This window comes from Salmo salar, unplaced genomic scaffold (genome assembly GCF_965601325.2).
Source record: "Salmo salar unplaced genomic scaffold, fSalSal1 ptg000691l, whole genome shotgun sequence".
Lineage (NCBI taxonomy): Eukaryota > Metazoa > Chordata > Actinopteri > Salmoniformes > Salmonidae > Salmo > Salmo salar.
This window is the reverse complement of record NW_027675466.1, coordinates 1,296,322-1,312,500: the sequence shown is the minus strand read 5'-3', so window position 1 is coordinate 1,312,500 and position 16,179 is coordinate 1,296,322. Positions and strand designations below refer to the sequence as shown.

Genomic DNA, 16,179 nt, shown 5'->3' with positions numbered 1-16,179 from the left:
GCATGTCTCCGTCTGTCTGTCTGTCTGTCTGTCTGTCTGTCTGTCTGTCTGTCTGTCTGTCTGTCTGTCTGTCTGATCCAGAGCTCTTCTTATGTTTCCCATCTGAGATCAGAGTAGATGAGAGATGTAATGTTTGTCTCTGTTGTGTTGAAGTCCAATCAAGCAGGAGAGACCAGCCTCCCCTGTTCCCAGCTGTGTGTCCATGAAGAGTGACCAGTCTATGGAACCTCCTATATCCTTTAGAGAGGGAGACTTTCCTACTGAACAAAGGTAAGAAGAACTCATGGGTCATGGTCAGTGAGTTAAACAACACTGTCTCTAGTCATTTCTCCTCTCCCATTTTCACATTTCTTTTGGTTGTTTTCATAATCCATAGGCTAATACTTTTGTCCATTTTCATAGTCCTAAAACAATATTAAACAAACACAACATTCCCTCCCTGTGTGTGTGTGTCTCTCTGTCTGTCTATCTGTCTGTCTGTCTGTCTGTCTGTCTGTCTGTCTGTCTGTCTGTCTGTCTGTCTGTCTGTCTGTCTGTCTGTCTGTCTGTCTGTCTGTCTGTCTGTCTGTCTGTCTGTCTGTCTCTGTCTGTCTGTGTCTGTCTCTGTCTGTGTGTATTTCGCTGTCTGTGTGTCTGTCTATGTCTGTCTGTGTGTCTGTCTCTGTCCGTCTGTGTGTCTGTCTATCTGTCTCTGTCTGGCTGTGTGTCTGTCTCTATCTGTCTGTGTCTGTCTCTGTCTGTGTGTCTTTCTCTGTCTGTCTGTCTGTCTGTGTCTCTGTCTCTGTGTCTCTCTGTCTCTTTGCCTGTCTGTCTGTCTGTCTCTTTGCCTGTCTGTCTGTCTGTCTGTCTGTCTGTCTGTCTGTCTGTCTGTCTGTCTGTCTGTCTGTCTGTCTGTCTGTCTGTCTGTCTGTCTGTCTCTATCTATCTCTATCTGTCTGTGTCTGTCTATGTCTGTGTGTCTGTCTATGTCTGTCTGTGTGTCTGTCTCTGTCCGTCTGTGTGTCTGTCTATCTGTCTCTGTCCGTCTGTGTGTCTGTCTATCTATCTCTGTCTGGCTGTGTGTCTGTGTCTCTGTGTCTCTGTGTCTCTCTGTCGCTGTGTCTGTCTGTCTCTGTGTCTCTGTGTCTGTCTGTCTGTCTGTCTGTCTGTCTGTCTGTCTGTCTGTCTGTCTGTCTGTCTGTCTGTCTGTCTCTGTCTCTGTCTGTCTCTGTCTGCATGTCTCCGTCTGTCCGTCTGTCCGTCTGTCCGTCTGTCTGTCTGTCTGTCTGTCTGTCTGTCTGTCTGTCTGTCTGTCTGTCTGTCTGTCTGTCTCTGTCTCTTTGTCTGTCTGTGTGTCGCTGTGTCTGTCTGTCTCTGTGTCTCTGTGTCTCTGTGTCTCTGTCTCTCTGTCTGTCTGTCTGTCTGTCTGTCTGTCTGTCTGTCTGTCTGTCTGTCTGTCTGTCTGTCTGTCGCTTTGCCTGTCTCTCTGCCTGTCTGTCTGTCTGTCTGTCTCTATCTGTCTCTGTCTGTCTGTGTCTGTCTCTGTCTGTGTGTATTTCGCTGTCTGTGTGTCTGTCTCTGTCCGTCTGTGTGTCTGTCTCTGTCTGGCTGTGTGTCTGTGTCTCTCTGTCTCTGTGTCTCTCTGTCGCTGTGTCTGTCTGTCTCTGTGTCTCTCTGTCTGTCTGTCTGTCTGTCTGTCTGTCTGTCTGTCTGTCTGTCTGTCTGTCTGTCTGTCTGTCTGTCTGTCTGTCTGTCTGTCTGTCTCTATCTCTATCTGTCTGTGTCTGTCTATGTCTGTGTGTATTTCGCTGTCTGTGTGTCTGTCTATGTCTGTCTGTGTGTCTGTCTCTGTCCGTCTGTGTGTCTGTCTATCTGTTTCTGTCTGGCTGTGTGTCTGTGTCTCTGTGTCTCTCTGTCGCTGTGTCTGTCTGTCTCTGTGTCTCTGTCTCTGTGTCTGTCTGTGTCTGTCCGTCTGTCCGTCTGTCTGTATGTCTGTCTGTTTGTCTGTCTGTCTGTCTGTCTGTCTGTCTGTCTGTCTGTCTGTCTGTCTGTCTGTCTGTCTGTCTGTCTGTCTGTCTGTCTGTCTGTCTGTCTGTCTGTCTGTCTGTCTGTCTGTCTGATCCAGAGCTCTTCTTATGTTTCCCATCTGAGATCAGAGTAGATGAGAGATGTAATGTTTGTCTCTGTTGTGTTGAAGTCCAATCAAGCAGGAGAGACCAGCCTCCCCTGTTCCCAGCTGTGTGTCCATGAAGAGTGACTGGTCTATGGGTCATCCTATAGTGTTTAGAGAGGGAGACTTTTCTACTGAACAAAGGTAAGAAGAACTCATGGGTCATGGTCAGTGAGTTAAACAACACTGTCTCTAGTCATTTCTCCTCTCCCATTTTCACATTTCTTTTTGTTGTTTTCATAATCCATAGGCTAATACTTTTGTCCATTTTCATAGTCCTAAAACAATATTAATTAAACAAACACAATATTCCCTCCCTGTGTGTGTGTGTGTGTGTGTGTGTGTGTGTGTGTGTGTGTGTGTGTGTGTGTGTGTGTGTGTGTGTGTGTGTGTGTGTGTGTGTGTGTGTGTGTGTGTGTGTGTGTGTGTGTGTGTGTGTACTGTAATCTCATGTTTTGTCCACAGAAACCAACAGGAGAGATCAGAGTCAGAGATTCTCAGTGGTCAGTCTTCCCAGAGTCATCAAACAGACCTGGCCTCCATATTCAGTGTATGTGATCCTGTTATGTACATTTGTTTTTGTTTACCTCAAGTAAAGTTGATCTGTCAATCATTCATTAATGTGTTAATGAGAAAGCATTTCTTCTCTTGATTAACTTATTTACTTGATTTATTTCAGTTGCTTGAAGAGAAAATTATGACATTTGTGAAGAATGAGCTGAAGATGTTCAAGAGGATTCTTAGTCCAGAACTCCCAGAAGGCTTTGAGAGTCAGAAGCAGGATGAGGAAGTGGTGGATGCTGAAGATGAGAAGCAGGAGAGCAGTGCCAGAGAGGGGGCTCTGAAGATCACACTGCACGTCCTGAGGAAAATGAACCAGAAGGAGCTTGCTGACACACTGGAGAAATGTAAGATCTGTCTGCCACATGTTGAATGATGTTTTATAACATTTAAAAGCTGTGGCTAAAGTCCAGCAAAAGTAGCTGTGTAACTCAATGATATTGTAGCAGCCTTAACACAACACCTTGTGACCTCATCACGTAGCAGAAGGGATGTGTTGTGTTGATTAATTTAGAGAGAGAGACAGAGAGAGACAACATTAATAATACCATCAATAATACCAATAATAATTTAATCAGTCACACCAGTCTGTAATGCATTATGAAAACATTTACACATTTATACACTCAGTTAAGAGAATAAATGATTATAATTTAAACTTTATAACAGTCCTACAATACTGTAGGCATTAAATCATATCCTCTGTGTTATTTCTAGATTCAGATGAGCTTGCTGTGATTTGCCAACATGAACTCAAATCTAATCTAAAGAAGAAGTTTCAATGTGTATATGAGGGGATCGCTAAACAAGGAAACCCAACACTTCTCAATAAGATCTACACAGAGCTCTACATCACAGAGGGAGGAACAGGAGAGGTCAATAATGAACATGAGCTGAGACAGATTGAGACAACAACCAGGAAACAAGCAAGACCAGAGACTGCAATCAAATGTAACGACATCTTCAAACCCTTAACTGGACAAGACAAACTTATCAGAACTGTGCTGACAAAGGGTGTCGCTGGCATTGGAAAAACAGTCTCTGTGCAGAAGTTCATTCTGGACTGGGCTGAAGGAAAAGCAAATCAGGATGTCCAATTTGTATTTTCATTCCCTTTTCGGGAGCTGAATTTGATGAAAGAGGACAAACGTACTTTCATTGAACTTCTTAATCACTTCTCAATGGAAACCAAACAATCAAGAATCTCCAACTTTGACAAGTACAAAGTTCTGTTCATCTTTGATGGCCTGGATGAGTGTCGACTGCCCCTAGACTTCCAGAATAACAAGATCTGTTGGGACGTCACAAAGTCAACCTCAGTGGATGTTCTGCTGACAAATCTCATCAAGGGAAACCTGCTTCCCTCTGCTCTCCTCTGGATAACTACCCGACCTGCAGCAGCCAATAGGATCCCTTCAGAGTGTGTTGACCAGGTGACAGAGGTACGAGGGTTCAATGACCCACAGAAGGAGGAGTACTTCAGGAAGAGATTCAGGGATGAGGACCTGGCCAGCAGAATCATCTCACACATAAAGACATCAAGGAGCCTCCACATCATGTGCCACATTCCAGTCTTCTGTTGGATTTCTGCAACAGTCCTCGAACACATGCTGAAACATAAGAGAGAAGAGATGCCCAAGACTCTGACTGAGATGTACACACACCTTGTGGTGTTTCATACCAAACAGAAGATTGAAAAGTATCTTGGGGAAGAAGAGACAGATCCACACTGGAATAACGAGAGCATTCTGTCACTGGGAAAACTGGCTTTTCAACAGCTTGTGAATGGCAATCTGATTTTCTATGAAGGAGACCTGAAGGAGGCTGGCATTGATGTCAGTGAAGCCTCAGTGTACTCAGGATTGTGCACACAGCTCTTTAAAGAGGAATGTGTGCTGTACCAGGACAAGGTGTACTGCTTTGTTCATCTGAGCATTCAGGAGTTTCTGGCTGCTGTATATGTGTTCCTCTCATTCATCAACAACAATGACAATCTATTGGACAAACCGAAAACAAAAGACGAGCCTGAAGTTACTTTCTACAAGAGTGCTGTGGATAAAGCCTTACAAAGTGAGACAGGAAACCTGGACCTGTTCCTCCGCTTCCTTCTGGGTCTCTCACTGGAGTCCAATCAGAAGCACTTACAAGGTCTGCTGACAAAGACAAGAAGCAGCTCACAGAGCTATGAAGAAACAGTCAAGTACATCAAGGAGAAGATCAGGGAGAATCCCTCTCCAGAGAGGAGCATCAATCTGTTCCACTGTCTGAATGAACTGAATGACCATTCTCTAGTGCAGGAGATCCAAAGCTACCTGAGCTCAGGAAGTCTCTCAAAACCCAACCTGTCACCTGCACAGTGGTCAGCTCTGGTCTTTGTGTTGCTGACTTCAGAAAAGGAGCTGGATGTGTTTGACCTGAAGAAATACTCCAGATCAGAGAAAGGTCTTCTGAGGCTGCTGCCAGTGGTCAAAGCCTCCAGAGCTGCTCTGTGAGTAAATAAAATGACATTTAACTAATCATCAGGAAGAAATATTCAGTTTAGAGAAAAAGATGTATTATAATATGTATATAATATTATATTGAATAACATATTGAATCAGATATTCAATCTAGTATTACAATATGACCATACAATTCTAGGAGACGGAAGATGAATCTATATGTTGTGTGGGAGAATAAACCAAATGCATCTTCCATTGTCCTTCTACACTACTGGTGTTAAATTAACAGTGTGTTTGAAGTCATGATGATCTCTTTGCAGGCTGTCAGGCTGTGGAGTCACAGAGGGAGGCTGTGCTTCTCTGGTCTCAGTTCTCAGTTCAAACCCCTCACACCTGAGAGAGCTGGACCTGAGAAACAATGACCTGAAGGATTCAGGAGTGAAGCTGCTCTCTGCTGGACTGGGGAATCCCCACTGCAGACTGGAGACTCTGAGGTCAGTATTCCTGTAGTTGGTCAACAAGTGATAACTGTTCACCAGATCCACATGTGTTTACCAGGCACACATAGTACACACCATATGTGTTTGGACAGTGAAGCTTACAGTTTTAAATGTGGTGCTATGATCCAGCATTTTGGATTTGAGTTGTTTCATATTAGGTGACCTTACAGAATGTCACCTTTTATTTGAGGGTATTTTCATACATATCTGTTTTACCGTTTAGAAATTAAAGCACTTTCTGTACGTAGTTCTCCCATTTGAAGAAGTCTTAAACCTGTTAGGGCTAGGGGGCAGCATTTGCACGTCTGGATAATTTTTTTTTACCCGATTTAATCTGGTTACTAATCCTACCCAGTAACTAGAATATGCATATACTTATTATATATGGATAGAAAACACTCTAAAGTTTCTAAAACTGTTTGAATGGTGTCTGTGAGTATAACAGAACTCATTTGGCAGGCAAAACCCTGAGACATTTTCTGACAGGAAGTGGATACCTGATGTGTTGTATTGACTTTAAACCTATCCCATTGAAAAACACAGGGGCTGAGGAATATTTTGGCACTTCCTATTGCTTCCACTAGATGTCACCAGCCTTTACAAAGTGTTTTGAGTCTTCTGGAGGGAGATCTGACCGAACAAGAGCCATGGAACGATGATGTCCCATTAGACACCTGGCGCGCGAGTTCATGTTGGGTACCCTCGTTCCAATACGTTATAAAAGAGTATGCATTCGTCCACCTTGAATATTATTAATGTTCTGGTTAAAAAAGGCCCTAATGATTTATGCTATACAACGTTTGACATGTTTGAACGAACGGAAATATATTTTTTCCCCTCGTTCATGACGAGAAGTCCGGCTGGCTTAGATCATGTGCTAACAAGACGGAGATTTTTGGACATAAATGATGAGCTTTTTTGAACAAAACTACATTCGTTATGGACCTGTGATACCTGGAAGTGACATCTGATGAAGAGAATCAAAGGTAATGGATTATTTACATAGTATTTTCGATTTTAGATCTCCCCAACATGACGTCTAGTCTGTATCGCAACGCGTATTTTTCTGGGCGCAGTGCTCAGATTATTGCAAAGTGTGATTTCCCAGTAAGGTTATTTTTAAATCTGGCAAGTTGATTGCGTTCAAGAGATGTAAATCTATAATTCTTTAAATGACAATATAATATTTTACCAATGTTTTCTAATTTTAATTATTTAATTTGTGACGCTGACTTGACTGCCGGTTATTGGAGGGAAACGATTTCCTCAACATCAATGCCATAGTAAAACGCTGTTTTTGGATATAAATATGAACTTGATAGAACTAAAAATGCATGCATTGTCTAACATAATGTCCTAGGAGTGTCATCTGATGGAGATTGTAAAAGGTTAGTGCATCATTTTAGCTGGTTTTATGGTTTTGGTGACCCTGTCTTTGACTTGACAAAACATTACACACAACTCTTGTAAATGTACTGTCCTAACATACTCTAAATTTATGCTTTCGCCGTAAAACCTTTTTGAAATCGTAAAACGTGGTTAGATTAAGGAGATGGTTATCTTTCAAAGGGTGTAAAATAGTTGTATGTTTGAAAAATTTGAATTTTGACATTTATTTGGATTCAAATTTGCCGCTCTTGAAATGCACCTGCTGTTGATGGAGTGCACCACGGGTGGCACGCTAGCGTCCCACCTAGCCCATAGAGGTTAATTATTTGGACAAATTCCCTTATATTGTATTAAAGTAGTCAGAAGTTTAGTATTTGGTCCCATGTTCCATGCCTGCAGTGATTACATCAAGCTTGTGATTCTACAAACTTGTTGAATTCATTTTTCAGTTTGTCTTGGTTGTGTTTTGGATGATGTTTTTCCTAATAGAAACTGAATGGTGAATAATGTCCTGTCATTTTGGAGTCACTTCACTTGTATTGTCAGTAAGAATAGAAGATGTTTCTGAACACTTCTACATTCATGTGGATGCTACCATGATTATGAATAATCATGAATGAATCGTGAATAATGATAAATGAGAAAGTTACAGAGGCACAAAGATCAGACCCCCTTTGTTATTGGTGTTATTCTGTATACTTCTGGCCCTTCTTTGGACACTGTGTTAACTAACCTCCAGACGAGCTTCAATGCCATACAACTCTCCTTCCGTGGCCTCCAACTGCTCTTAACTACAAGTAAAACTAAATGCATGCTCTTCAACCGATCGCTGCCTGCACCTGCCCGCCTGTCCAGCATCACTACTCTGGACGGTTCTGACTTAGAATACGTGGACAACTACAAATACCTAGGTGTCTGGTTAGACTGTAAACTCTCCTTCCAGACTCACTATAAGCATCTCCAATCCAAAGTTAAATCTAGAATTGGCTTCCTATTTCGCAACATAGCATCCTTCACTCATGCTGCCAAACATACCCTTGTAAAACTGACCATCCTACCGATCCTCGACTTCGGCGATGTCATTTACAAAATAGCCTCCAATACCCTACTCAATAAATTGGATGCAGTCTATCACAGTGCCATCCGTTTTGTCACCAAAGCCCCATATACAGTGGGGGAAAAAAGTATTTGATCCCCTGCTGATTTTGTACGTTTGTCCACTGACAAAGAAAGGATCAGTCTATAATTTTAATGGTTTATTTGAACAGTGAGAGACATAATAACAACAAAAAGATCCAGAAAAACTCATGTCAGAAATGTTATAAATTGATTTGCATTTTAATGAGGGAAATAAGTATTTGACCCCCTCTCAATCAGAAAGATTTCTGGCTCCCAGGTGTCTATTATACAGGTAACGAGCTGAGATTAGGAGCACACTCTTAAGTAAAGGGAGTGCTCTTAACCGCAGCTTGTTACCTGTAAAAAAAGACACCCGTCCACAGAAGCAATCAATCAATCAGATTCCAAACTCTCCACCATGGCCAAGACCAAAGAGCTCTCCAAGGATGTCAGGGACAAGATTGTAGACCTACACAAGGCTGGAATGGGCTACACGACCATCGCCAAGCAGCTTGGTAAGAAGGTGACAACATATGGTGCGATTATTCGCAAATGGAAGAAACACAAAAGAACTGTCAATATCCCTCGGCCTGGGGCTCCATGCAAGATCTCACCTCGTGGAGTTGCAATGACTTTGAGAACGGTGAGGAATCAGCCCAGAACTCCACGGGAGGATCTTGTCAATGATCTCAAGGCAGCTGGGACCACAGTCACCAAGAAAACAATTGGTAACACACTATGCCGTGAAGGACTGAAATCCTACAGCGCCCGCAAGGTCCTCCTGCTCAAGAAAGCACATATACATGCCCGTCTGAAGTTTGCCAATGAACATCTGAATGATTCAGAGGACAACTGGTGAAAATGTTGTGGTCAGATGAGACCAAAATGGAGCTCTTTGACATCAAGTCAACTCGCCGTGTTTGGAGGAGGAGGATTGCTGCCTATGACCCCAAGAACACCATCTCCACCGTCAAACATGGAGGTGGAAACATTATGCTTTGGGGGTGTTTTTCTGCTAAGGGGACAGGACAACTTCACTGCATCAAAGGGACGAAGGACGGGGCCATGTACCGTCAAATCTTGGGTGAGAACCTCCTTCCCTCAGCCAGGGCATTGAAAATGGGTCGTGGATGGGTATTACAGCATGACAATGACCCAAAACACACGGCCAAGGCAACAAAGGAGTGGCTCAAGAAGAAGCACATTAAGGTCCTGGAGTGGCCTAGCCAGTCTCCAGTCCTTAATCCCATAGAAAATCTGTGGAGGGAGCTGAAAGGTTCGAGTTGCCAAACGTCAGCCTCGAAACCTTAATGACTTGGAGAAGATCTGCAAAGAGGAGTGGGACAAAATCCCTCCTGAGATGTGTGCAAACCTGGTGGCCAACTACAAGAAACGTCTGACAACTGATTGCCAACAAGGGTTTTGCCACCAAGTACTAAGTCATGTTTTGCAGAGGGGTCAAATACTTATTTCCCTCATTAAAATGCAAATCAATATACAACATTTTTGACATGCTTTTTTCTTGATTTTTTTTGCTGTTATTTTGTCTCTCACTGTTCAAATAAACCTACCATTAAAATTATAGACTGATCATGTCTTTGTAAGTGGGCAAAGGTAGAAAATCAGCAGGGGATCAAATACTTTTTCCCCCCACTGTACTACCCACCACTGCGACCTGTACGCTCTCGTTGTCTGGCCCTCGCTTCACACTCGTTGCCAAACCCACTGGCTCCAGGTCATCTACAAGACCCTGCTAGGTAAAGAAAGTCCCCCCTCATCTCCGCTCACTGGTCACCATAGCAGCACCCACCTGTAGCACGCGCTCCAGCAGGTATATCTCCCTGGTCACCCCCAAAGCAAATTCCTCCTTCGGCCACCTCTTCTTCCAGTTCTCTGCTGCCAATGACTGGAACGAACTACAAAAATCACTAAAACTGGAAACACTTATCTCCCTCACTAGCTTTAAGCACCAGCTGTCAGAGCAGCTCACAGATTACTGCACCTGTACATAGCCCATCTATAATTTAGCCCAACTACTTCTTCCCCTACTGTATTTATTTATTTAGCTCCTTTGCTCCCCATTATTTCTACTTTGCACTTTCTTCCACTGCATATCTTCCATTCCAGTGTTTTACTTGCTATATTGTATTTACTTTGCAACCATGGCCTTTTTTTGCCTTTACCTCCCTTATTTCACTTCATTTGCTCACATTGTATATAGACTTATTTTTCTACTGTATTATTGACTGTATGTTTCTGTAATACCCTTGTTTGAACCAAGTATTGAGTTTATTTGTTATAATTAATTGGTATTATATTTAAAAGATGATTGAATTGCTCCTAAACTGTAATGTTGTTAATGCATTATGCTTTTTGAAGAAATATTTATTTAACGTATAAGTGAATAGTTTGTTTTACTTTGAAGTTTAAGTTTTGACCAATAAGGTCGCTTGTTAAGTTGTGGCCAATGGGAGTTGACCTGGTTAACGGGAGGGAAAAAGGTGTTTGTGTCCTGTTTGTGTGTGTGTGTGTTTTTGTCCAGTGTGAGTGTGTGTGTGTGTCCAGTGTGTTTGTGTCCAGGTGTCCAGTGTGTATATATGTCCAGTGTGTGTGTGTGTGTGTGTGTGTGTGTGTGTGTGTGTGTGTGTGTGTGTGTGTGTGTGTGTGTGTGTGTGTGTGTGTGTGTGTGTGTGTGTGTGTGTGTGTGTGTGTGTGTGTGTGTGTGTGTGTGTGTGTGAGTTCAGGTGTATCCCTCAATGACTGTCTGTTTTTCTGCTTACCGCTACAGTGTGGAACATGGTGGAGAGAACAGAATGAAACCTGGACTTAGAAAATGTGAGTGTTGACTGCTGTGAAGAATATGACTAAGAATAAGTCTTAATTCAAGTTAAGTCAAAGACCACCATCATTACTGACTTGGTCATATTAAATATCATCTGTAGTTCTACAGAAGCACAAATCAGGGACACCAACGTTTACAAAGAGTTGATATGACAGTGTGTGTGTGTGTGTGTGTGTGTGTGTGTGTAATTATTGTGAATAAGTGTGTATTATATTACCATACAGTATAACATATGATCATTCAACAAGTCTCAAGTTACCTTAACTTCTCCTTTCGATACCTAGAAACATCTACATTAAATGAATTAGTGAAAAGTGAGTTAACATTCTAATGTGAATGATGATGATTTCTAATATTGTGTCTGGTTTCATCCATCAGATGTCTGTGATCTCACACTGGACCTAAACACAGTAAACAGATTCCTCTCTCTGTCTGAGGAGAACAGAAAGGTGACATGTAGGAGAGAGGAGCAGCCGTATCCTGATCACCCAGAGAGATTTGAGGGCTGTAGACAGGTGTTGTGTAGAGAGGGTCTGACTGGGTGCTGTTACTGGGAGGTAGAGTGGAGTGGGGGGGCTGTTATAGGAGTGACATATAAAGGAATCAGCAGGAGAGGAAGGGGTGATGACTGTTGTCTTGGATGTAATGACAAGTCCTGGAGTCTGTTCTGCTCTGACTACAGTTACTCTGCCTGGCATAATAATAACTCCACTACCATAGACGTCCCCTCCTCCAGCTGGTATAATAATAACTCCACTACCATAGACGTCCCCTCCTCCAGCTGGCATAATAATAACTCCACTACCATAGACGTCCCCTCCTCCAGCTGGTATAATAATAACTCCACTACCATAGACGTCCCCTCCTCCAGCTGGTATAATAATAACTCCACTACCATAGACGTCCCCTCCTCCAGCTGGTATAATAATAACTCCACTACCATAGACGTCCCCTCCTCCAGCTGGTATAATAATAACTCCACTACCATAGACGTCCCCTCCTCCAGCTGGTATAATAATAACTCCACTACCATAGACGTCCCCTCCTCCAGCTGGTATAATAATAACTCCACTACCATAGACGTCCCCTCCTCCAGCTGGTATAATAATAACTCCACTACCATAGACGTCCCCTCCTCCAGCTGGTATAATAATAACTCCACTACCATAGACGTCCCCTCCTCCAGCTGGTATAATAATAACTCCACTACCATAGACGTCCCCTCCTCCAGCTGGTATAATAATAACTCCACTACCATAGACGTCCCCTCCTCCAGCTGGTATAATAATAACTCCACTACCATAGACGTCCCCTCCTCCAGCTGGTATAATAATAACTCCACTACCATAGACGTCCCCTCCTCCAGCTGGTATAATAATAACTCCACTACCATAGACGTCCCCTCCTCCAGCTGGTATAATAATAACTCCACTACCATAGACGTCCCCTCCTCCAGCTGGTATAATAATAACTCCACTACCATAGACGTCCCCTCCTCCAGCTGGTATAATAATAACTCCACTACCATAGACGTCCCCTCCTCCAGCTGGTATAATAATAACTCCACTACCATAGACGTCCCCTCCTCCAGCTGGTATAATAATAACTCCACTACCATAGACGTCCCCTCCTCCAGCTGGCATAATAATAACTCCACTACCATAGACGTCCCCTCCTCCAGCTGGTATAATAATAACTCCACTACCATAGACGTCCCCTCCTCCAGCTGGTATAATAATAACTCCACTACCATAGACGTCCCCTCCTCCAGCTGGTATAATAATAATCCCACTACCATAGACGTCCCCTCCTCCAGCTGGTATAATAATAATCCCACTACCATAGACGTCCCCTCCTCCAGCTGGTATAATAATAACTCCACTACCATAGACGTCCCCTCCTCCAGCTGGTATAATAATAACTCCACTACCATAGACGTCCCCTCCTCCAGCTGGTATAATAATAACTCCACTACCATAGACGTCCCCTCCTCCAGCTGGTATAATAATAACTCCACTACCATAGACGTCCCCTCCTCCAGCTGGTATAATAATAACTCCACTACCATAGACGTCCCCTCCTCCAGCTGGTATAATAATAACTCCACTACCATAGACGTCCCCTCCTCCAGCTGGTATAATAATAACTCCACTACCATAGACGTCCCCTCCTCCAGCTGGTATAATAATAACTCCACTACCATAGACGTCCCCTCCTCCAGCTGGTATAATAATAACTCCACTACCATAGACGTCCCCTCCTCCAGCTGGTATAATAATAACTCCACTACCATAGACGTCCCCTCCTCCAGCTGGTATAATAATAACTCCACTACCATAGACGTCCCCTCCTCCAGCTGGTATAATAATAACTCCACTACCATAGACGTCCCCTCCTCCAGCTGGTATAATAATAACTCCACTACCATAGACGTCCCCTCCTCCAGCTGGTATAATAATAACTCCACTACCATAGACGTCCCCTCCTCCAGCTGGTATAATAATAACTCCACTACCATAGACGTCCCCTCCTCCAGCTGGTATAATAATAACTCCACTACCATAGACGTCCCCTCCTCCAGCTGGTATAATAATAACTCCACTACCATAGACGTCCCCTCCTCCAGCTGGTATAATAATAACTCCACTATCATAGACGTCCCCTCCTCCAGCTGGTATAATAATAACTCCACTACCATAGACGTCCCCTCCTCCAGCTGGTATAATAATAACTCCACTACCATAGACGTCCCCTCCTCCAGCTGGTATAATAATAACTCCACTACCATAGACGTCCCCTCCTCCAGCTGGTATAATAATAACTCCACTACCATAGACGTCCCCTCCTCCAGCTGGCATAATAATAACTCCACTACCATAGACGTCCCCTCCTCCAGCTGGTATAATAATAACTCCACTACCATAGACGTCCCCTCCTCCAGCTGGTATAATAATAACTCCACTACCATAGACGTCCCCTCCTCCAGCTGGTATAATAATAACTCCACTACCATAGACGTCCCCTCCTCCAGCTGGTATAATAATAACTCCACTACCATAGACGTCCCCTCCTCCAGCTGGTATAATAATAACTCCACTACCATAGACGTCCCCTCCTCCAGCTGGTATAATAATAACTCCACTACCATAGACGTCCCCTCCTCCAGCCCCCACAGAGTAGGAGTGTATCTGGACTGGTCAGACGGCACTCTGTCCTTCTATAGAGCCTCCTCTGACACACTGACCCACCTGATCACATTCACCTCCACATTCACTGAGCCCCTCTATCCAGGGTTTCATCTTTGGGGTTGTGGTGCCTCAGCGTCCGGTGGTCTCTGTGTCTGGGTTTGGGGTTTATGATGATGGCTCTTCAGTGTCCCTGAAATAATAACTGGACACACACACACACACACACACACACACACACACACACACACACTGAACACACACTGAACACACACTGAACACACACAAACTGGACACAAAATGGACACACACACTCAACACACACACCGGACACACAATAACACACACACACACACACACACACACACTGGACAAAAACATACACACACACACACACACACACTGGACACACACACACACTTACACACACACACACACACACACACTGGACAAACGAAAACACACACACACTCACACACATACACACACACACACACACACTGGACACACACACACACACACACACACACACACTGGACACACACACACACACACACACTGGGCACACACACACACACACACTGGACACACACACACTGGACACACACACACACACACACACTGGTCAAACAAAAATACACACACACGCACACTGGACACACACACACACACACTGGACACACACACACACACACACTGGACACACACACACACACACACACACTGGACAAACACACATACACACACACACACACTGGACAAACACACACACACACTGGACAAACACACACACACACTGGACAAACACACACACACTGGACTCACACACCCTGGACTCACACACACTGGACACACACACACACACACACTGGACACACACACACACACACACTGGACACACACACACACACACTGGACACACACACACAAACACTGGACAAACACACACACACACACACACACTGGACAAACACACACACACACACACTGGACAAACACACACACACACACACTGGACAAACACACACACACTGGACAAACACACTGGACAAACACACACACACACACACACTGGACAAACACACACACACTGGACAAAAACAAACACACACACACACACACACACACACACACACACACACACTGGACAAACACACACACACACACACACACACACACACACACACACACTGGACAAACACACACACACACACACACACACACACACTAGACAAACAAACACACACACACTGGACTCACACACACACACACACACACTGGACACACACACACACACACTGGACTCACACACACTGGACACACACTGGACTCACACACACTGGACACACACACACACACACACACACACACACAAACAGGACACATACACACACAGGACACACTCTCACACACACACATGCGCATCTTCCTATAATTGTGAGGACCTTGACCCATGACCTCTTACAATAACACCGTTAGTCTTTCCACAAGACTCCCATGAAGTTATAGTGTGACGTTATGAGTCGACGTTAAAGTAACATTCTCACAACATACCGCACTTGTTTTATCCTGTTTTAGATGTATCCTCTGTTTAAACATTTAAACTCTTACAATAACACTGTTAAAATACCAATGTGATCATTTCTTGTCTTTTATGTTGGAAAAACTAATTGTACAATTATATGTGGACATACGCTCCATAGTTGAACAAGTATACATGGATATATTGTACTTTTCATAATAAAACATACTTGAAACAAGAAAAAGCATGTTAATAGTGGAAACAGTTTTGTTATTGATTTTTACATTGCTTCTCCCTGTCTCATGTTGACGTTTGTCATGAATCTTGACCTGGAGGCAGAACTGTGCGATTTCCTCTAGATATGTCAGCTGCAAAGTCAGAATTGGCTGTGGAAAATGTTGTTTTATGGTCTTAATTTAAGGGAAGGATTAGCAGTGTGGTTGAGGTTAGGATTAAAATCGGATTATATTA

The 16,179-nt window shown here is 43.6% G+C and overlaps 2 protein-coding genes across 2 annotated transcripts; both read left to right on the top strand.

Annotated features, from left to right (window-relative positions):
• The first annotated feature begins 2,834 nt into the window (after positions 1 to 2,834).
• On the top strand, positions 2,835 to 5,205 carry LOC145877172 (NLR family CARD domain-containing protein 3-like). Its single transcript, XM_082972463.1, has 2 exons — positions 2,835 to 3,057; positions 3,428 to 5,205. Exons 1-2 carry the CDS (start codon positions 2,847 to 2,849, stop codon positions 5,200 to 5,202), a joined length of 1,986 nt encoding a protein of 661 aa, XP_082828589.1. The 5' UTR covers positions 2,835 to 2,846; the 3' UTR covers positions 5,203 to 5,205.
• Positions 5,206 to 10,688: 5,483 nt separating this feature from the next.
• Positions 10,689 to 15,955, top strand: LOC145877166 (uncharacterized). The gene is made up of 2 exons (XM_082972457.1): positions 10,689 to 10,994; positions 11,380 to 15,955. The coding sequence occupies exons 1-2, from the start codon at positions 10,916 to 10,918 to the stop codon at positions 14,358 to 14,360; spliced, it is 3,060 nt and encodes a 1,019-aa protein (XP_082828583.1). The 5' UTR covers positions 10,689 to 10,915; the 3' UTR covers positions 14,361 to 15,955.
• Positions 15,956 to 16,179: the final 224 nt, after the last annotated feature.

Coding starts and splice junctions, on each gene's coding strand:
- LOC145877166 (XM_082972457.1), top strand. CDS start 10,916: ATGACTGTCTGTTTTTCTGCTTACCGCTACAGTGTGGAACATGGTGGA. Junction 10,995..11,379: donor GAAACCTGGACTTAGAAAAT/GTGAGTGTTGAC, acceptor TTCATCCATCAG/ATGTCTGTGATCTCACACTG.
- LOC145877172 (XM_082972463.1), top strand. CDS start 2,847: ATGACATTTGTGAAGAATGAGCTGAAGATGTTCAAGAGGATTCTTAGT. Junction 3,058..3,427: donor TGCTGACACACTGGAGAAAT/GTAAGATCTGTC, acceptor TGTTATTTCTAG/ATTCAGATGAGCTTGCTGTG.